Source organism: Monodon monoceros, unplaced genomic scaffold (assembly GCF_005190385.1).
Source record: "Monodon monoceros isolate NGI ecotype Baffin Bay Population unplaced genomic scaffold, NGI_Narwhal_1 Super_Scaffold_3, whole genome shotgun sequence".
Classification (NCBI taxonomy): Eukaryota; Metazoa; Chordata; class Mammalia; order Artiodactyla; family Monodontidae; genus Monodon; species Monodon monoceros.
In genome coordinates, this window is record NW_021703780.1 from 17,451,903 (window position 1) to 17,475,230 (window position 23,328).

Consider the following 23,328-nt stretch of genomic DNA (forward strand, 5'->3'; position numbering starts at 1 on the left):
AGGAAGCAGCATTAGTACCACTAGAAAGAAATCAGATTTAAATCCAGACAGATTTTGGTCCCCATTTTCTAGCCACACTTTCACAGATTATCTTAGTTTCCTGAGCCTCAGGTCCCTCCTTCACAGAATAGGGATGACAACACATCCCTTCCTGGTCTGCTGTGAAGACCAAGTAAAGTAATGAATGTAAAGCGTTTGTAATAGCAGCTGCCGTACAGTACGTGCTTAATAGACGCCAGCTTGCTTTTGTGTTCCTTAAGAGACTAACAGAAATGGGGAGCAAGACCACAGCAGCCCCCTTGAGCCTGGACTCTCCTCCTTCTATTACATGTGTGGCACCTATTTCTGCTCACATTTCTTTTGTATCTGGGAGCGTTGATAAGTGCTAGTAGAAAATTTTAGCAGGAGTGCATGATCAGAGTATAAAAGACACTAAAACAAAGTGGACATGACATGATCAGTTTGATATTCTTCATCACAAAAAAATTAGAAGACACTGACACGGTGAAGTGCTTTATGTATAAAGTATAAGAAATTCTAAAATGCTCTAGATATGAACAATATTCCAGCTTCAGTGCCTCCTGACAAAAGTCCAAAAGTATCTAATGAAGGAATTACACCAGAACTGAGTTTGTTTCTGGAAGTCTAATTATGTTAAAAACAATTGCACAAATAAAAACTGTTCAATATAAGTTGACAACTAAAAATAAAGTAAAACTAAATAAAACTAAAAGAATAAAGTTAAAATAGCTCAGACAAGTTTTTACTTAGAAGGTAACTTAAAAGAGCAGTTCTATACACAGTTTTCTGTTCGTTAAGGTTTGCTCAAGTGTGTACACCAATGAGATGAGTACCTTAGTGACACAGATAAGAGATAAGACTGATCCTTCCTTTACCATTTAGTGATTCTGTGATGACTGGCAATTTCTTCCACCTTTTTGAATCTTATTTCCCTAATGGTGCTTTCCCTATTTCCCACAGAGACAAAATAGAATCTATCTTATGTGGAGGTTGTATTAAATAAGGTGTAAGTTGTTCACATATCACCTGGCACTTAGTATTATATAATAAATGGTAGTTGTTGTTATCATCTCTCTGACAGGGTTACAATAATAATAGCTAAAACATGTCAGGCAGTACGTAGCAGGCACTGTCCTGAGCAACTAGTCGGTATACTAACTCATTAGTCCTCTTATCTGTGAATACTTTTACTATTCTTATTTTATAGAAAAGGAAACGGAAGCATACTAGTGCTAAATAAGTAATTTGCCCAAGAGCGTGCAGCTGGTTAGTGGCAGAGCCCCTCAGTTACACATGGGAAGAGTTTTCTCCTAGATATCCATGTTAAAAAATTAGGGATGAACTCCCAAGCCACACCAGTCTTTCTTTGTCCTAGTGACTCATTATGGCTTTTCAACCCTTATCTAAATGTTTCAGGGCTTTTTCTGTTTTCAGCTCAGGTCCTTTAAGAATTTCTTCATAAAATTATGAAAATAAATTTAAAGCTGCTGAAAGGTGTCTTAACTTTATTTGAAGAGGTCGTATTGTTTCTCCCTAAATTTCCTCTTCGGTGTGAACAGAATGATTGCTCGTTGTCATAAATCAGGAGTTGGGAAATAAGTCCAAGTTTTCCTCCTTCTAGTCCTTCCTGATGGCACGCTCTGAACATAATTCCCTTTCAACCTTAACCTTACCTTTTATTATCTTTGCCTTTTGCCCCTGTTTGGCCGTATTTAACTCTTGGACTATGCTTTGTCAAAAGCTTAGCTAGTAGGACTTCTTAGAATAAAGTATGTTCTGGAGCAGGGGTTCCCAACCCCTGGCGGTCCTCGGCCTGTTGGGAATCGGGCCGCACAGCAGGAGGTGAGCTACGGGGCGAGCAGGGAAGCTTCATCTGCCGCTCCCCATCGCTCGCATTACCGCCTGAAGCATCCCCCCCGCCGTCCCCCGCCCCCCACCCCCATCCGTGGAAAAATTGTCTTCCATGAAACTGGTCTCTGGGGCCAAAAAGTTTGGGGACCGCTGTTATGGAGGATTGCATAACTATCTCTCTGTCTTTAGAAAGATGTTTTTTGTTCTAGTTTTGTTTCTTTCACTTTTAAGAGGGTTGCTGTGGGTATAATTCAGATACCATCCAATAAGCACCCAGTGTAAGAGTATGTTTGAAGATTTTTAGTGAATGTATACATTTGTGCAAGCATCATCACAAGTCAGTTTTAGAATGCTTTGGTTATGACACAGAGTTTCCTAATGCCTGTTTGGAGTGAATCCTTGCTCCCAGGCCCAGACAACCACTGATCAGTTTTCTGTCTCTCTAGTTTTGCTTCTTGTAGAAATTTCATGTAAATGGAAGCAATAAGTAATCCTTTGTGTCTTCCTTCTTAGGATGTTTTCAGGGTTCATCCACGTTGGTGCATGTATCATTAGTTGGTTCTCTTTTATTTGTAAGTAAATTTCCATTGTATGGGCATGTCACATTTTGTTTATCCATTCACCAGTTGATAGACACTTGGACTGTTTGCAGGTTGAAGCTATTATGAAGAATGCTGCTGTAAAAATCCACATACAAGTCCTTGTGTGGACATACGTTTTAATTTCTCTTGTGTAGATAGCTAGGAGTAGACTTTCTTAGTCACAGTAAATGTGTATTTAACTTTTCAAACAATTGCCAAACCATTTCCCAAAGTAACTGCACCATTTTAAAGTCCCACCTACGATGGATAAGGGTTCCAGTTTCTCAATATGCACATCGATGTCTGTTGTTTTCTAGTGTTTTTTCAATATAGCCATTCTCCTGGGTATGTGGCATCTTACAAGGTTTTAACTTGCATTGCCCTGATTATTAACGACTTTGGGCAATGTTTTATGCATTTATTAACTATTCATATATCTTCTTTAGTTAAGTGTTAAAATCCTTTGCCCATTGTACAGTTGTGTTGTCTTCCCGTTGGTGAGACATAAGAGTTCTTAAAATATTTTGTATACAAAATATACAAATCTTTTTATCAGATATATGATATGTACTTTTTCCCAGTCTATGGCTTCTCTTTTTGTTTTCTTAATGGTGTATTTTCAATAAGTCCAATTTACCAGTTTATCCAATTTTTTTTCATAGATTGTGCTTTTGGTATTGGTGTTACAGCTAAGAAATCTTTTCCTTACTCAAGTCACAAAGATTTTCTTCTGGAAGTTTAGTAATTCTAGCTCTTACATTTATATCTATGATTCATATAGAAGTACTTTTTGTGTATAATGTAAGGTAAAGTAAGGGTCTAATAAGTTTTTTTTGGGGGGGGGGCATATGGTATCCAATTGCTCCAGCACCATTTATTGAAAACACTGTCACCTGCCCTCATTGAATTGCTTTGGCAGTTTTGTTGAAAATGAACCATAAATGTATGGGTGTATTTTTGGACTCTATGCTGTTCCACTGATCTGTCATTATACTGCTACCACACTGTCTTGATAGTGTAGCTTTGTAGTAAATCTTTTAAGTCAGGTTCATCCATTCCACTAACTTTGTTCTTGTTCAAAATTGTTTTGGCTATTTTAGGTCCTTTGCATTTCCGTATAAATTTAGAATCAGCTTGTCAATGTTTTCTACAGAAAAGCATCCTGAAATATTTTGATAGTAGTTGCACCGAATCTTTTTTCTTAATTATTTATTTATTTATTTTATTTTTAACATCTTTATTGGAGTATAATTGCTCTACAGTGTTGTGTTAGTTTCTGCTATATAACAAAGTGAATCAGCTATACATATACATATATACCCATATCCCCTCACTCTTGCGTCTCCCTCCCACCTTCCCTATCCCACCCCTCTTGGCAGTCACAGAGCACAGAGCTGATCTCCCTGTGCTATGTGGCTGCTTCCCACTAGCTAAATATTTTACACTTGGTAGTGTATATATGTCCATGCCACTCTCTCACTTCATCCCAGCTTCTCCTTCCCCCTCCCCGTGTCCTCAAGTCCATTCTCTACATCTGCGTCTTTATTCCTGTCCTGCCTCTAGGTTCTTCAGAACCATTTTTCTTTTTTTAGATTCCATATATATGTGTTAACATAGGGCACTTGTTTTTCTCTTTCTGACTTACTTCACTCTGTATGACAGACTCTAGGTCCATCCACCTCACTACAAATAACTCAATTTCGTTTCTTTTTATGGCTGAGTAATATTCCATTGTATATATGTGCCACATCTTCTTTATCCATTCATCTGCCTATGGACACTTAGGTGGCTTCCATGTCCTGGCTATTGTAAATAGTTCTGCAATGAACATTTTGGTACATGACTCTTTTTGAATTATGGTTTTCTCCGGGTATATGCCTAGTAGTGGGATTGCTGGGTCATATGGTAGTTCTTTTTTTGCACTGAATCTTAGTATTGATTTGAAGAGACTAACCATCTTAACAACAGTATAATCTTCCAATCCATGAAAATGATATATTTTTCAATTTATTTAGCTGTTCTTTTATTTCTCTCAGCAAATTTTAAGAAACTCTTTATCTGTGCTCAAATTTATTCTTAAGTATTTTTATGCTATTGTGAATGGAACTGCTTTCTTGATTTCATTTTCTCATTATTCGTTACTAATATATAAAAATACAATTGATCTTTTTAACTTTTTACTTTATATTGGAGTATAGCTGATTAACAGTGATTTGATAGTTTCAGGTGTACAGCAAAGTGATTCAGTTATACATATACCTGTATCTGTTCTTTTTCAAATTCTTTTCCTATTTAGGTTGTTACATAATATTGAGCATAGTCACCTGTGCTATACAGTAGAAAATACAGTTGATTTTTATATGTTGATCCTTAGCTTTAGTGAACTCATTTATTCTAGTAGATTCATTAGATTCCTTAGATTTTCTATGTATGAGGTTATGTCACTTGCAAAAAAAAAAAAAGGCTTTTTCCTTTTCAATCTATATGCTTTTCATTTCTTTCTCTTGCTTTTCTGCACTGATTATAATGTTCTACTCCACTAATATTTTGAAGAAGTGAGAACAGAATTCTCTGCCTTGTTACTATTCTTAATGGAAAAGCATTTAGTCTTTCACCAGTAAATATGATAATAGCTGTAGATCCTTTATTAGATTGCAGTAGTTTCCTTCTGTTCTTTCTTTGCTGAGAGTTTTTATCATGAATGGGTGCTGGACTTGTAAACTGAGTTTTCTGCATGTACTAATATCACCATGGGGTTTTTATCCTTTATTCTTTTCATGTGGCTTATTGCATTAATTGATATTTGCACATCATACCAACCCTTGCATTTCTGAGATTAAAAACATGGTCATGATATACAATACTTTTTATGTGTTTTGAGGCTCACTTTGCTTATCTTCTGTTAAGAATTTTTGTCTCTGAGTTCATGAGCGTTATTGGTCTGGAATTATTTCCATCTCTTTCTCTGGTTTTCATACAGGCTACTGTTGCTGGACTTGTAAAATGAGTTTATCATCTATATTTGAAACAGTCTCTGGGAATTCCCTGGCAGTCCATGGTTAGGACTCGGGTCTCTCACTGCCAGGTCCCCAGGTTCGATCCATGGTTGGGGAACTAAGATCCCGAAGCAAGCTTCATGGCTAAAAAAAAAAAAAAGGAAAGAAATAGTCTCTGTAGAATTAGTTTTATTCTCTCTTAAATGTGAAGTCATCTGGGCCTGCATGCCTCCCTTGTTTTGTGTTGTTTTCTTTGGTGACAATATTTTGAATTACAAATTCAATTTTTGTAATAGATAAAAGGCTATGCAGATTTTCTGCTTCTTCAGTTTTTATAATTTATGCCTTTCAAAGAATTTTCCTGTTTCATCTAAGTTTTTAATTTATTGGCTTAAAATTGCTTACAATATACCCTTAGTATCCTTTTAATGTTGATAACAACTGTAGTGCTGTCCCCTCCTTCATGCCTGAAGTCGGTCATTTGTGTCTTCTCTTTTCTTCTCAGTCTACTAGCAGTTTAGTAATTTTATTAATTATTTTTAAAGGTGCACCTTACTTTTTTTGTTTTTTCTCTATTTTCTATTTTCTTGACTTCTTCTTTTGCCTTTATTATTTCCTTTATTTTACTTTGGGTTTGATTTGCTCCTGTTTTAAAACTTCTTAAGGTGGAAGCTTAGATTATTGTGTACCTCTTTCTAACACAGGCATTTAAATCTATAAATTTCTTTCTAAGCACTGCTTTAGCTGCATCCCATATATTTAGATATGGTATATCTTTATTTTCATTCCATTCAAGATACTTTTTATTCCCTTTCTACTTCCAGTTTAACTTCCATGAAATTGTGGAGTAACTGTCCTGGAATTAATCTCTGTAGGACTGAAAACTGTTTCTTTTAATCGCGTGTTTCGTTATGCCTAATAATTTTAATAGCCTGACCCTTCTTCTGACCATTTTCACCGCTTCCTTTTGAGGCAGATAGTGTGTGTGTTAGTCTCACTTTTCTCACATGTGGAATTTGAAGCTCATAATTTATTGATCTAAAGAATGAAATAGAATCATCCTTTTTATGTTTTTGCCAGTGAAACACCAAACTGCAAGTGAAAGTCTTCAGGTGTATTAAAGTACAACATTTTTTGTAGTATTTCAAATACAGTATGGCGTGTATATATGTATGTATTTTTAGTCAAGGTGAATAATTAAGCATTTTCAAATATTTGGCGCTTTCTTAAATGCTGGCCTAGTGCCAGCAAATAGGTTGTACTCTACTTACATGTCCCTGATCGATTTTCATAACTAATCGTACACCTCAATTCATATGCATAATTGGAAACTTTCTCGTTAATTCCATTCCCAAGTTATTTAATGAACTATTTTTTCAAGTAAATAGCAAGTATAAGTCAGAAAAAAATGGGTCAAAACTTCTCATATTTAAGCTAATTGGACATTTTCATCATTCCTTCAGAATTAATACTACTATGAAAATGTAAATATAGAAGGTCTTTTAAATCTTAAAAAGACATAATACCTAGTAATTATATTTATTAGACTCACAGCTTCAATAAATTTGTGGAAATGATCATTTTTAAAAATTTTACGGGTTCGTGCCCCAGTCCGGGAAGATCCCACATGCCGCAGAGTGGCTAGACCCGTGAGCCATGGCCGCTGAGCCTGCGCGTCCGGAGCCTGTGCTCCGCAACGGGAGAGGCGTGAGAGGCCCGCGTACCGCAAAAAAAAAAAAAAAAAAAAAAAAATTTAGTAATTTGAAAATTCATACTGTCTCAAAAAACAGCATTTACTCACAATTGGCACATTAAATATTTGGATTAATATTCTATTTTACACCCCTTAAAATTTCCTTATAGCCACTTAAATCATATGCATGCAATTAGTTTAGAATTTGGTCCACTTCAAACATTTTTGATTTTTCTTATGAACTGAAGAGAATATTTACTAATAAGCAAATTAGCAGTGTAAATATGAGATATTTTATTTGGTTCACCTAAGGAGCCCAGTTATTTTGAAGAACCTAAGTAGCATGATTTGCATATACAAAATCAATGTATAGATGAGCTTCAATATTAAAGTGTAGTCTCTACTTTGAAAACATTTTTTGGGTAATCAGTTTATATTCTTATATACTTTGAAACTTAAACTGCTTTTACTTTTAAATACTAACTTAGGTCTTTCACGAATTCATAGTGTCCTATCCCCACCTCTGTTATTGGTCACCTTTTTGTGTAGATTATCAAATATATTTATACATTGAACATCCCCTTCCTTAACATTTATGATGACTACTGTAAAGGTTTGTCTTTTCTTTTTCGCTACGGACTTTAAGGCCAAAGTAAGCAGGTGTTACATAATACTGAACTCAACTACATTGGATCAAGAAGGATGTGGGGTGCAGGGGGGAGGATCAGTAAGGTACTTTCCTTTGGGAATACCCCATAATCTAGTGCCAAGTTCATTCCAATTCATAGCCTGGAACAATAACCTATTGTCTTTGTTGCTGCAGTGTTTCACAGGCAATTTCTCAGATTTCTTTTCTTTTTCCCCTAATTTCTTAGGGGAGATGGTCTCTTCTCTGTCACTTCTGCTGTGATCCATTACTTTTATTTTTAGGTGTGGATTTCTTTTGTTCAGAAATAGTTGTAAGTCAACTGTAAAAAGTTGCTAATTGAAGTTATTAACATAATTCTATTTCACATGCTTTAGTTAGTCTAGAAAATAGTCTTTTAATTTACCATTTACTGTAAAAGTATGTTTTTTATGGTTTTCAACAATAATTTTGATAATTATCCTTAAAAGAGAAAAAAAATTTTATAACATGATAAAAATTTTTTAAATAATTTTTTTCCAAATATACTGTTGGATTTTTCTGTATGTATATTGTCTCATTTTCTATTTAGCATCAGATAGAAAAGTTCCAGACCTTGGAACTTCCCTTACTAATTAAAGTTCAGTCAAGTTAATAGCTGGGTGAGACTAAGCAGAAATCAAGAAAGAAATATTTTTTAAAATAAATTTGTCATTCTTTCACACAGAATATTGTAGCATACTTATGGAGAAACTCAATGGCCAAAGAGGAATGACTTCCAAGATGCTAACATATGGACCTATTGAAAAACAAATGGAGCTTGTTAGCCAGTCACTCTCACGAAAAGCTTTTAGTGCTTTATTCTTAAGTATTAAAGGGCAGCAAGAGTCACTATTTATTACGGCAGGTCTTAGTCATGAATGCAAGGGACCAAATCCAAGAACCCAGAGGAAATAGATACAGTTATAGTGAGCAAAGGAAAGATTGTGGATAAACTGTAATTGGTATCCTCAAAGAGTTAAGAAAAGATGTTGCATCTCTAAAAAACAGTAAGCTGTGAAAAGGAAAACTGGAAAATGAGAAAGAGCTCTTAGAAATTTAAAATATGATAAACAATTAATTTTTTCAATAGAAGCATTGGAAGATAAACTCAAGTAAATCTTTCAGAAAACGTTAACAAAAGCACAAGATGGAAAATAATAGTGGAGCAGCTTAGAGGGTCAATCCTGTAGTTTCAACATTCCAAGGAGAGGAGTTGCAGAGAGAGAAAAATGATTTTAAAAATAGCATAAAATTAGACCTATAGACCATGAGTCTCCAGATTGTACCCTGTACAAATATTTCAGTACTTAATCCAATACCTACTATCATGAAATTTAAAAACATTGAAAAAAATTAGTAGCCTAAAAGCTTTCAAAAAGATAGTGGGGCACTTGTAAAGAAGTTTGTATCAGAGTGGATCTGGACATCTCATCTCAACCTTGCCAACTTAAAAAAAAAAAAAGGGGAACAATACAAAATTCTGATGGGTAATACTTTTCATTTTGGAGGGCTATGCACCCCACACTATCAGTCAGTTGTGTGTGGATTAAGACATGTTCAGAGATGCTAAAACAATAACAACAAAATTTCCCTGCCACTCTTTCTGATGAAGCTTCTGAAAGAATGCTCCAGCAGAATTAAGGAGAATAGAATAGTCAAGAATTAGGAAGACATAGGATCCAGAAAAAAAAAGGGGGGGGGTGTTGAAAAGAAAACCAAGGAACCACATTCAAGGATGACAGCTGGTTCATCATGAAAGCAACACATACCTGAAGAAAGTTAGGAGTGGCATTTCCAGAGAGAAAAATGGAACTGGTAAATTATATAGTACACTGAGAGTTTAGAAAGTAGTATTGGTTTTTGATAGAACTAATGGATCTTCTGGAAAACATTTACATAGGTATATAGAATATTAAGCAATTTTTTTTAAAAAGGAGGCAATTATTAACTCTAGGAAAAATTAAATATGGCAAAAGAAAACTTATTGATAGTATACCAGTTGGCTGTGAAAGTGAACAATATCTCAGCATTTATACCAATGGAAATACTATTAACACTATTAATTTAACTAAAAATTGAGCAGTGATTATGTTGGAAGGGGAGGGATAGAGTAGTTTAAAGAGCTGAATCCTCATTGAAGTCTGCAAATATTGCCTAATAGTCAATAAGTCTAGAAATAGAATAAGCATCAATATTAAAATATAGAAGGATGAAGAAACATCTGAAATTTTTTAAAATGGGTATTTCCTGAGGATGATAGGGGGCCGTGTTTTCCATAAACTTTTAATATTTAGGGCATTTTAAAACTGTTTGCAAATGTCCCTTTCCTAAAAATTTAATTTTAAAGGAATAGTGGTATTTAAAATGTCAAGGAAATAGAATAATTATGGACTGTAGTCAACTTTGTACATTTTTGTTTTATTATTTTCTAGAGTTCCTGGAATAACTATTGCTACAGACATTATCTGTGGTTTTCCTGGAGAAACAGACCAAGATTTTCAAGAAACAGTGAAACTTGTTGAAGAGTACAAATTTCCAAGTCTCTTTATTAACCAATTTTACCCAAGACCAGGAACTCCCGCTGCAAAAATGGAGCAAGTTCCAGCGCAAGTGGTAAGACACTTTTCTTGTAAGGTATTATATTTAGCCAACAGCTATAAAAATGCAGCTGTGTTGCCTGCCTTAACACAACTAGCTCATGGTATAACCAACCCTTAAGTTACGAAATACGGAATGTTTGTTCCCAGTTGGGGTCAGGGGCAGGGAGACCTTGGTACATTAAATGACCTTAGGCAACTATAATACTACCTTTTTTTTTTTTCTCTTGAAGAGTGAGGTTCAGATGACACGGGGAAAATTTTTTAAACTGATATCTAGTACTAACTGTTTATAGGATAAAGCCTTGGGTCTTTCACAATAAGGCAAAACTTAAATATTTGTGAGCAAAGGAGGCTTCCCTGCTTCTTAAGAGATGCTTTTCATAATTTGTTACTTTCTGAGGGTCCCCTGGTTTTCCTACTTTTCCATGGGATAGATACGATGCTGTCTGTCTATTTCGGATGTGTGTTGCTTTCACAGTGAACCTCAATTTAATTTCCTCCTTACATGTTCATAGATATATTAGAATAAGATGACCTAAAATAAATGTGAAAAAGTTTGAGAGCCAGTAAAGGCAAACTGTTTCCCAGAGTGCACCAGAAATTAATGACCTCAAACAAACATTTAGTTTCTAGATTCATTGGCCCAAGATGAAAAAATGTTAGTAAGCCTTAAGAGGAAGTAGAATTTTTTTCACTGAAAATTTTCTGCTTTGTTTCTGATCACCAAAACAAATGCCACCATTAATTTTTCATAAACATAAAAAGAAATCAAATGAACTAATTACTTTTTATATCTAAATTACAGTTTTTATTGATGTATAATTTGCATTCAGCAAAATTACCTCTTTCCAGCATATAGTTCTTTGAAAGCATTCACTAGTGTAACTGGTCCCACAATCAAGATACAGAATGGTTCCATCAGGCCCCCCTGCCAAACTCCCTTTTACTCTTTTTGTAGTTGTCTACTCTCTCCATCCCCAGCTCCTTAACAACTACTGTTCTATTGTCCTTATAGTCTAATTCATTCTTTTTTAAACTTCTTTAATAAAAAAAGTTTTTAAACTTCAAAATACCTGCAGAAAAGTGTACAGCTGCATGTTTTCATAAAGTGAATACTTCCATGTAACCCTCAGTCTGATCAAGAAATAGGACATTAGCAGTACCCCAGAGGTCCCCATCATGCCTTTCTCTTTACTATCCTCTCCTATTTCCCAACAGAAACCACTATCCCTCATTCTGACATATTAGTTTGACCTGTTTTTAAACTTCATGTAAATGAAAGAATTCATCAGTGTTTGAATGTTGGGTTTTTCAATTTAACATTGTGTTGGTGAGAGTAGTCTGTTTTTGCTAGTAGCTGTATCTCATTCATTTTCTTTGCTATATAGTATTCCACTATGCAAATCACAATTTGTCCATCCTAATGTGAAAGAAGAATTGGGTCTTTTCAACATTCCATTGTTAGTATTGCAACTAATACAGCTGTCAGCTTTCCTGCTTGTATCTTTTATTTGACTCGTGTACGTAAACATTTCTGCTGGGTGTTTAGCTAGGAGTGTAATTGCTGGATCATAGGAGATACAATTACTCTGCTCTACTAGATGCTGCCCAATAGTCTTCCCAACTAGTTGAACTTAGAGTTCCAGCAACAGTATATCTAAAAATGCTAGTGACTCTGTATTCTTGTCAGCAGTTGGCAGTGTGTTTTTATTAGTAACCATTCTGATGGGAATGTAATGTAATCTTTTTTTTGGAGGGGGGTGGCTATGTTGGGTCTCTGTTGCCACACATGGGCTTTCTCTAGTTGGGGCGAGCGGGACCTAGTCTTCGTTGTGGTGCGTGTGCTTCTCATTGCGGTGGTTTCTCTTGTTGCGGAGCATGGGCTCTAGGCACGTGGGCTTCAGTAGTTGTGGCACAAGGGCTCAGTAGTTGTGGTGCATGGGCTTAGTTGCTCCGCGGCATGTGGGATCTTCCCAGACCAGGGATTGAACCCGTGTCCCCTGCATAGGCAGGCGGATTCTTAACCACTGCGCCACCAGGGAAATCCTGTAATGTAATCTAATTGTGGTTTTTGTATCTCCCTGTCAACTATTGATACTGAATACCTTTTATATGTTTATTGGAGATTTGGATACACTTTTTCATGAAGTGCCTGTTCACACCTTTGCCTCTTTATCTCTTGGCTTACCTGTCTTGTTTGTTTCCTCCCCCGTTCCTTCCTCTGATTTATAGGAATTATTTGTGTTTTCTGAATAGAAGTCCATTGTTGGTCATGGTAATCTAAGTACCTTCCATTCTATAACCAGTCTTTGCACTCTTTTAATGGTGCCTTTTGAAGAGCATTCTTAATTTTATGTAGAATTTATCAATATTTTTCTTCTTGTTTTAGTGTTTTTTTGGGTCCTGTTTAAGATTACCTTCCCCACATTGTCATGAAGATACCCTCCCTGCAAAAGGTACTCTTAGATTTTATGATTTTGCCTTTTACTTTTAGATCTTTAATCCAGCTGGAATTTATTTTTGTTTAGATTATGAGGTACGGAGGTCAAGACTTTTTTAAAAATATAAGGATATCCATTTGAGTCATCACCACTTATGGAATACCTCATCCTTTACCCACTGCTCTGCCTGGTCACCTTTATCATAAATCAACTGTCTCTACACGTGGGTCTGTTCTGGAACACTATTCTGTTCCTTTGGTCTGTTGATTTCTCCCCAAAATCACAAAGTTAATTACTGTAGCTTTGTAATAAGTCTTGATATTGGCAGTGTAAGTATTCCAAATGTTTTTTCCTTGAAAATTGTCCTGACTATTCTTGATCCTTTGACTTTCTAAATTTGTCAACTTCCACCAAAAAATCCTGCTGGAATTTTAATTGATATTGTATTGATTCTATAGATCATTTGGGGGGAAATTGACATTGTAATAATATCAAGTTTTTCATCTTTGAATAAAATATAGCTCTTAGTTATTTTAATCTTCTTTAATTTCTCTCAATAATGATAGTTTTCTGTATACAAACCTTGCATATCATTTATTATTTTTATCCATATGTGTGTATTCCCTTGATATTATTAATCATTTTTAATTGTTACTACTATTTAGAAATAGAATTGATTTTAACATATTTACCTTTCACCCATCAACTTTGCTGAATTTATTTATTCTAATAGTTTTTCTGCAGGATTTTTTTTTCTTCCAGTTCTTCTGCGTATACAGTTGTATTATCTGAGGATAGTTGCAGTTTTACTTCTTCCTTTTCAATCCTCGTAACTTTTATTTCTTATTGTATTGCCTGGAACTTCCAGTACACTACTGAATAAAATTGGGTAGTTTTCTCTTCTTTCCTAACTCAAGAGTGGAGTTTACAGAATTTCACCATTCAGTATAAAAGTTAACTGTAGCTTGGGGATTAGGGAAGTCCCTTTCTAAGTCCTAATTTACCGTGTGTGTGTGTGTGTGTGTGTGTGTGTGTGTGTGTAAATTAGGTAAATTGTGTGTGTGCGCATGCACGCTTTAATCATGAATAGAATTAAACTTTTATCACTTTCTTTTCATCTATTGAAATAATCATATGATTTGTGGTGTTAAGTCTGTTAATATTGTGAATTCTACTGAATGGCTTTTGAATATTTAAATCAACCTTGCATTCCTGGGATAAACTTCTCTTGGTCATGATGTATTATTTTTGATATATTATTTCAGTCAGTTTGCTCAAATTTTGTGAAAAATTTTTACATCTTTGTTCACGGAAAATTTTGATCTGTAGTTTTCTGGTAATGTCTTCTTAATTTTGGTTTCAGAGTAATGTTCGCCTCATAAAATGAGTTGGGAAGTATTCCTTCCTCTACATTTTGCTGGAAGAGTTTGTATAGTATTTCTATTATTTTCCCTTAAATATACCTAGAATTACCTAATGTATTAAGTGTAATTGTAAGATGGCCCCAGAAACTCCCTCATCCCTTCCCCCCTCATTAGGGTACATACTCTGTGTAATCCCTGGGACTGTTAATTTGATATTTGCTCTACCCTTTGGTTTCTTGGTTCTGCCCTCTGAGTCATTTTTCCTTGTTCATGAAAGCAGTTTCTCAAAAACGTTGTGGCTCTTCCCTGTATTTCACTGGAGTTTATTCCGTTAGACAAAAATCACATCAACAGATCTTTATGATATGATGCCTTCTCTACCTTAGCCCCCTGCTGAGAACTTTTCTTTGTATTTTTCCTCCTTGGAATTCCTGGAGCTTCTTTACTCTGCCCTGACCTCTTTCATCAGCTTTGGAAAATGTCAGCCATTCTCTCTCCAGGTATTTCTTTTGCTCCATTCTCTCTTTCTCTTCTCTTCTAGAATTTCAGTTATACATGTTATGAGATCCAATGTCTAATTTATCCTCTTCTATATTTTTCCTTCTTTGTTCTCTTTCTGTTTCTGGATGTTCTCTCCTCACCTCTTTTCTAGTTTCTTGCTATTCACAGTAGTGAACAGCAAGGTGAACAGCAACAGTAGCATGTGTGGTCCCTAGAGAAGCAGCACTGCTGTCCACCCATGGGGCTGCTGGAAATGCAGGCTCTCAGGCCCCACCCCATCCCAGACCTTCTCAGTCATTCTTCGTCTCCACATGATTTGTCTGTACATTAAAATTTATGAAGTGCTATTCTAGTTTACTAATCCTTTATTCATCTGTTTTTAATCTGCCATCAAACCCATAAATGGAATTTCTCATTTTAATTTTTTTACTTCTAGAATTACAATTTGATTCTTTTTTTTATAGATTCCAGTGTTCTAGTGAAGTTCCCCATACTTTCCTCTATATTTTTTGAACATATTTAATCGGTTACCTTAAAGCCCATACTGAATTCTCCAATATCTGGATCTAATGTTGGTTTGTTTGTATTGTCGTTTTTTTCTTGATTTTGATCATTTGTCTTCTCTTTCCATATACCTGATCATTTTTATTATATGACTACCATTGTTTATTTAAAAAAAAAAAACTATACGGTCTAGACTGTAATGTATCTTCCTCTTGGAGTATTTAATTTTGCTTCTGCTAGACTCCAAGATAAGGACTGATTATTTGAATTGATCTGAGATTGATTTTTCAAACTATTTTTCAGCCTTTCTGAGGATTGGGTTATTTCTGGCTTGCCCTTACTTTTTGAAGGCAGGCAGGGGTGTGTTGGTTTTTAACACCTGACATTCAGCAGGAAGGGTTCTGATTTATAGCCTTTTCTGATTTCCATAGTGTAAATACTTCCACTCTTGCCAGTTTCAAATCACCAATGTGATATCACTGAACAGCACATGAAATTGGGAAGAGATGCACATAATCAACTCTGGTGAGCTGGTAAAAAGCCTGAGCCGACATACCACCCTAGTGGAGCTCTTCAGGATCTCAGCTGAAATCCTGTGCTGGTTAGCAGGGCCTTTTTTTACAGCAGGTCTTCCACTCTGATTTTTGTCTCTGCAGGATCATGAGAATGCTTCAGGCTCTGCATAGTTTCTCGGCCTCTTAGCTTTTACCTGGCTGCTCAGTCTCCCAGTCACTGCTTACAAATTAATAAATACCCAGAAGGGAAAAGTAGATCCAAATGTTGAGCTTCTCTCCAGGATCTTAGTTCCTCAGGTTCTCACTGTGTTGGTAGTTTTTTGATGTTCAAACAGTATATATTATAAATTTTATTCACCTTTTCTAATTGTTCTTGGCAAGATCATTGGTCTGATACAAGCTGGTTTGCCTTAGCCAGAAGCAGAACTCATTGCGTAAGATCAGCTTTCAGATGCTTTTAATTTTGCTCTTTTATCTTTTAAACATAGCCCCTTAGCATCTTCCTGACATTTTTTTTAGCTTCTGTCACCCAATCCTGGCATAGCAGAACCATTTTTTTTTTTAGACTTTATATTTTAGAGCAGTTTTAGGTTCATAGCAAAATTGAGTAGAAAGTACATGGAGTTCCCATATACTCTGCCACACACACATACAACTTCCGCTGATATCAACATCCCACACCAGAGTGTGGTACATTGGTTACATCGATGAACCTGCATTGGGACATCATTATCACCCAAAGTCAGTAGTTTACATTTCAGTCTACATTCTTTACATTTGTGGAAATGTGTAAAAACATGTATCTACCATTATAGTATCGTACAGAATAGTTTCCCTTCTCTAAAAATTCTCTGTGCTCTACCTGTTCATCCCTCCCCTACCCCCCAACACCTGGGAACCACTGATTATTTTTACTGTATTCATAATTTTGCCTTTTCCAGAATGTCAGATAGTTGGAATCCTAGAGTGTTGTATCCTTTTCAGATTGGCTTATTTCACTTAGTAATGTGCATTTAAGGTTTCTCTATGTCTTTCTATGGTTTGATAGCTCATTTCATTTTAAAACAACAGAACTTTATTGTCTAACAGTTCTGAATACTGAAGTCCAGAGGCAGGCTTCCTCTGGACCACGTAGGAAAATCCTTCCTTGCGTCTTCCTAGCTTGGGGTGGTTTGCTGCTAATCTTTTTCCTTTGCTTGTAGCTGCCTTCATTGTCACATGGTATCCCTGTGTGTGTCTGTCTTCACGTGGCTATTTCTTGTAAGGACCCCAGCCATATTAGATTAGGGACCCGCCCTATTCCTCATCTCAACTCATTACATCTGCAGTGACCCTCTTTCCAAATAAGGCTGCATTTTGAGATTATGGGGGTTAGGACTTCAACATATCTTTTATGGCGGGAGATAACAACTCAATCCACACACTTCTCTAAATTTCTGTAATTATGCTCTAGGTAAAAACTAGCCTGGAAGAGTTTCATCTTTATAAAATTCAGAATCTTAAATAAAAGGAATTAAGTATTAATGATGAAACTCTTTGATGACCTGCCGTCAAAGAGAGGATATATCATGTGCATTGAATCTCCCTGGTTTTCCTAAATTTATCAAAAATTAACAACTCTCTACCCTAAGGTAGGTACTTTATGAAACTGCTTAGCAACTGGACGTCACTAAAACACTGCTACAAAATAGATATCCATTCTTTCTTACCTAATTTGTTTCCCATTTCCTTGCCTAAAAAATCAACAATGAAGATGGGCTCTAACCCCTTACTGGAAGAAGACCACAATATCAGTTACTTTCAAACAACACTTTTTATTCTGTCTTTAGAGCTCCTCTTAGTGAAAATGTATTGTTTTCTTAGGTATATTTTATTTCCACTAAAATCAACCCCCCCCCCCAAATGTTCTTCTCCGATAAATGACATGAATAATTTCAGTATACTTTTCCCTTTCCCATAACTACGTTTATATGAATCCTAGTATTAATGTAAGTAAATCCCAGTGCTTTTCATGCTTTATAGTAGAGCTCTGATAAATGAACTAAATTTTGTGTATTTTTTAATCCTTTAAATCGTCAAATGGATAAAAGCACCATACAGTTGAGTTTTGCATTTGCATAGGTGGGAGGGGCAGATTTTTTGCCAATCCTTTATTGCCTGCTGAAAAAAAAGTATAACCCTCTTAAATTGATAATGAAAATAACTTAGGCAATGTATTTTCATGATCGGGATAGACTAAAATTTTTTTCTTAGCTTTTGCAAGCTTATTAATTTATAATATTTAATAGTGGAATCACTTAAGCTAATTGGGAGTGACCTTAGACTTTCAGATGAAAGGTCAAATTTGCATGTTTACATTTTCTATTTCATTGAGTCTTCCTTGAGTAGTCTTCATTAATCTTAAGTAATTCTATTAGTATTTTAAAATTATGGCTGAGGTTCTTAGTCTGCCTAGAAAAGGTAACTTAAGTTTAAAAAGTCAATTGATTCTTAGCTATCAATTCCAGACTTTGTTTTTAGAAAATTTTGATGAAAAATAATGAAGTTGTAATGAAATCTTTATTTTAAGAGGCCTATGACTTGAAAAAATAATTTTTAGGTGATGAGAGTAGCTTTGGAATTTTCATATTGGTTTAAAATGTTAAATTGTGATATTAAATCCACCTGCTTGCTTGTCTTACATCTTGGAACTAAGATAATGTCTTTAGATATATATTAGCACAAAAGAATCATAACTCACTTACCTGCAGTTTCGAGAACATTTACCCTAGGAATAACGAGGCCACAGTAGATGCTTCCTGCCTCAGCTCTGAGGAGTGTGGGTGCATGTTTCTGAGGCACCTGGAGGGCCATCCTTGAGATTGATCCAGGCAGCTTTGCTGAAACTGTCCCCAGTAGATTTCCCTGTGAGGGAGTGAATTTTTGCTGGAGGTATTCAAACCAAGGCCAGGTGACCGCTTGGAATAGATGTTGAATAAGAAATGTTCTTGGGCTTCCCTGATGGTGCAGTGGTTGAGAGTCCGCCTGCCGATGCAGGGGACACAGTTTCGTGCCCCGGTCTGGGAAGATCCCACATGCCGCGGAGCGGCTGGGCCCGTGAGCCATGGCCGCTGAGCCTGCGTGTCCGGAGCCTGTGCTCCACAACGGGAGAGGCCACAACAGTGAGAGGCCCGCGTACTGCAAAAAAAAAAAGGTTCTTAAATCATATGCAGGTTTAAGAACAATGACATATAATGGCTCTCCCAAATTTAGCTGCCTATAAGTTCTTTAAAAAAGCAAAACAGAGAAATAAAGCAGATGGAAAGAGCTTTGTTACTTTCTCTAAATGTTTTTAAAAGCTTGTTGTTTCTGAGTATGATCTAAAGTTTAACAACTCAGTATTTTAGAGACTATCAAGTTGCCTTAATGAAAGGAATTCTGATATTTTTGCCTTACTTGATAGTATAATTACATTATTTACACAGTCTCTGATTTTCAAATTAAAGCTTTTCCTTGGGGGAGAGGTAAAAATATTTTCAAGAGTTTTTACTCTAGATTGTCCATTATACTTTATTCTAAATTGATTTCCAAACATATGTCGAGGGAAGCCCCTTTTCTCAAGATTATTTTTGTTTTGACTTCTCTTTTCAAAAGGAATATTTCGGGATTCTTACACGATTGTATTCGATTCTTCCAGTGAGTCTTTTTTTTTAATTTATTTTATTTTTATTTGTTTTTGGCTGCATTGGGTCTTTGTTGCTGCGTGTGGGCTTTCTCTAGTTGTGGTGAGCGGGGGTTGCTCTTCGTTGGGGTGCATGGGTTTCTCATTGTGGTGGCTTCTCTTGTTCCGGAGCACAGGCTCTAGGTGCGCAGGCTTCAGTAGCTGTGGCACACGGGCTCAGTAGCTGTGGCTCGCGGGCTATAGAGCGCAGGCTCAGTAGTTGTGGCTTGCGGGCTGTAGAGTTCAGGCTCAGTAGTTGTGACTCATAGGCTTAGTTGCTCCGTGGCATGTGGGATCTTCCCGGACCAGGGCTCGAACCCATGTCCCCTGCATTGGCAGTTGGATTCTTAACCACTGTGCCACCGGGAAAGCCCTCCAGTGGGTCTTTTAAGTTTCTTTTTTCTGGACATATCATTTCTCTTTTAATTTCCTCTTTTGGTAGAGTGTTTAGCGTGACCATAGTTTTGTTTTTAATAGATTTCAGCAGATCACTTAACAGAGTCTTTTATGATGACTGTAGTAACATTAGGAAGTAGGAGCTAGATTATAATCCAGAGAGGTGGCTGGGAACAGCCTACCTACTTCGTTTGAGTTTTTATACAGATGGTATTCGTTTAACAAATGGAGAATTGAATGATCTCTAAGGCCCCTTGAAACTCTTAATAATCTTTGATTCTCTATCATTTGGTTTTAATGCCACCTTTCAAACCATGTTTAGAAATTTTAGGTGCTTTGTTTTTCTAGATCATCAGCCTAAATATGTTTTCGGCATTTCCCTATTCTTTCACCTTTTACTTTACTGTGAATCCAATGACTTTTTGTTTGTGTAATCAATAAATTGAATGACTTCTTCTTGAATGTGAACTAGGAATGTTAAACATAATAATTAAATTAGTTGATTGTATGGCTCAAAATGGCGGCAATGAGAACAGCTGTGGTAGAGAGAATAATTGGCCCCCAAAGATGTCCACACCCTAATCCCCAAACCTGTGAATATGTTACCTTACAGAGTAAAAAGGACTTTGAAGATGTGATTAAGTTAAAGCATTTGAAATGGAGAAATTATTGTGGATTATCTGGGTGGGATCAGTGTAATCACAAGGGTTCTTGTAAGAGGAAGGCAGGAATGTTAAAGTTAGAGGGGGGGAGATGTAAGGCCAGAAGCAGAGATCGGAATAATATGCTTTGAAGTTCAAGGACAGGACCATGAGCTAAAAATGCACATGTCCTCTGGAAACTGGAAAAGGTCAGGAACAGATTCTCCCTTAGACACTCCAGAAGGAACACAGCACTGCCAGCACTTTGATTTTAGCCCATGAGACCCATTTTAGGCTTCTCACTCCCAAAACTAGGAAAGAGGTAGCACTAGTGAGACCGCTATTTATTTTTACTGCCACAGGTGGATTTTCTGTTTTTCTTTTTTGTTTCGTTTTGTTTTGTTTTTGAAAAGCTTGCTCCTGATTCCTCTCAGCCTAAATCATTCTTCAGAAAATCCCAACCTTCTCTCAGTGTATGCTCACCGCTCCCCCTAATTTTCTGCCCTCTGACCTCTTGCCTGCCTGCCTGCCACAGAGAACTGCCTAACTTTTTATTAAGTCCTGATGTGACATTAACAAACTGAATTCCATTATCACGTAAATCAGCTTTCATGTAGTCAGACCCACAGGACTAGACACGTGTAGACTGTAACTCCAGGATGGAGCCATGTTATGTTCAGGATGGTAAAGATAGGAAAAGCACAGATTTTTGTTGATACCTGAAACCCTTTCTTATGACTCTTCTGTTAAATACAAGCCATTGTAAGAAAAAATCAGGGATGGCTATACTTTGGAACCATGGGTTTGTCTTGGGAATCCTAGTATTTCAAGTTTTCTAAAATAACCCAACTTTAGGACAATGAAGAGTCAGATATGATTTGAGAGCCTTGAGTTCACTGATAGCAGTCTGAATTTGTACTTCATCGTGACCTTACAGAAAATCTTTTTTTTTTTAACTTCTGTAGAAAAAAAATGCACTTAACTTGTTTCTTATGATATTTTAATTTCTTGCTTTCATTTTGGCATTTATTTTTATCCTGCTTCTTTTATGAATTTATAATCACCAAAACAGTGGGAAGATATGTGGGTATAAGTTTGTCTCTCAGATGCTGAATGGTGGTGGGTATTAGGGTTGAGAAGGACTGAGTGAATTTATATTAAATAAAGGAATATAAATTCTATCCTTTGCAAAGTCATCTTTATTATATTTTAGTCTGACTTTTTCAGTGATGATTACATGCTTTGATTTATATAAGTTTCAGAAAAGTTAGAAGGATCTACATAATTCTTTTACGCCTTTTATATGAACTTGATTTATTAAAGTTGTAATATTCAATTTGAACTCACTTTTTATTACCTTAATAACAAGTTTAGAACTGAGTAGACTTTGGAGTAACTTCTAAAGATAAAGAACCTTATGATCTATCTTATTTCTTGACCTTATTTTTTACTGTGATAACTATGGTTCATTAATAACTCCATATTTATAACCTTCCAAGGGATTTATAAGTGTAGTTCCAAGTATTAGAGCTAATGTTAAATGTGTATTTAGGTCAACAGAATATATTTGGTAATTTAATATGACACTCTTTTCTAACTCCTGCCTCTTAGAATCTATGTTTATTTCATAATTAAGGACTAACAAATCAAATATAAGCATTCAAATGGATAAAACTGTACTCTACTAATTACGTTCTGAGATCATATAATCTATGATGAATGTCCTGATTCTTTATTTTTGCTACTCATAATAAAGCACCTTTATAGAAGTGATATATAAGATTCAAAGGGCAGGGAAAAGAAACTTCCATTGTTTGAATGTAACACATGCCAGAATCGTATAGTCTGTGCCTTTCGTGTACTTTGTCCTGTGTTATTCTTCCAACAATACTTTCAGGTATCTGGTATTATTTTTTACTTTACAGATGAGTTAGCTGAGGCTCAGAGAAGTTAAGTAAACTCGCTAAGTAACTACTAAGTGAAACGCTGGAGACTTAGACTCCATTCTTTGACTCTTTGCTCCATGCTCTTTTTTTTTTTTAATAATTAATTTTTATTGGACTATAGTTGCTTTATAATGTATTAGTTTCTACTGTACAGCAAAGTGAATCAGCTATACATATACATATACCCCCTCTTTTTTGCATTTCCTTCCCATTTAGGTCACCACAGAAACTGAGTAGAGTTCCCTGAGCTATACAGTAGGTTCTCATTAGTTATCTATTTTATACATAGTAAACAGTAAAATAAGTATTTATCCCAGAAATTCAAAATAATTTTAGAACATTTCGACCAAAAAAGTGTTGGTTTCCAAAGTTGTTTTCTGTCATAGCAGTGATTTTTTTTTATTTATAGGCCCTAGAAATTTATTTCCTAAAAATGATTTTAAACTTTACAGAAAAGTTGTAAGATTATATCTCCAGTATACCCTTTACCAAGATTTATCGGTGTTTTTAACATTTTGCTGAATTTGCTTTCTTTCAAGCAACAGACAGAGACTTAGACATAGATTTTTCCCCTGAACAATTTCAGAGTAGATTACAGACAGACATCATGCCCCTTTACCCCTTAATATTTAGTGTGTGTTTCCCAAAAACAAGGATCTTATATATAATCACAATATTGTTAGCATATTCAAGAAATTTAGCACTGGTACTGTACTTTCCCTAATCTACAGTTCAGATTCCAATTTTTTCAAGAATCCCAACAGTGTCCTTCATAGCTGTCATTTTTCTGATATGAGACTCAATTCAGAATCTTATATTTAGTCTCTTTAGTCTTCTTTAATCAAGACAGTTCCTCGGATTTTCTTTCTTTTTTTTTTTTTTTTCTTATTTATTTAGTTTTTGACCATATT

The 23,328-nt window shown here is 35.6% G+C and overlaps 1 protein-coding gene across 5 annotated transcripts in view; it reads left to right on the forward strand.

Moving 5' to 3' along the window:
* The window catches only part of CDKAL1 (CDK5 regulatory subunit associated protein 1 like 1), a 649,567-nt gene that overhangs the window by 468,775 nt on the left and 157,464 nt on the right, over window positions 1-23,328 (forward strand). For all 5 annotated transcript variants that reach the window (XM_029243200.1, XM_029243201.1, XM_029243202.1 and 2 more), the window contains one exon: window positions 10,242-10,422. In XM_029243200.1, coding sequence (XP_029099033.1) covers window positions 10,242-10,422 — 181 coding nt within the window. The remainder of the gene's footprint in view (window positions 1-10,241; window positions 10,423-23,328) is intronic.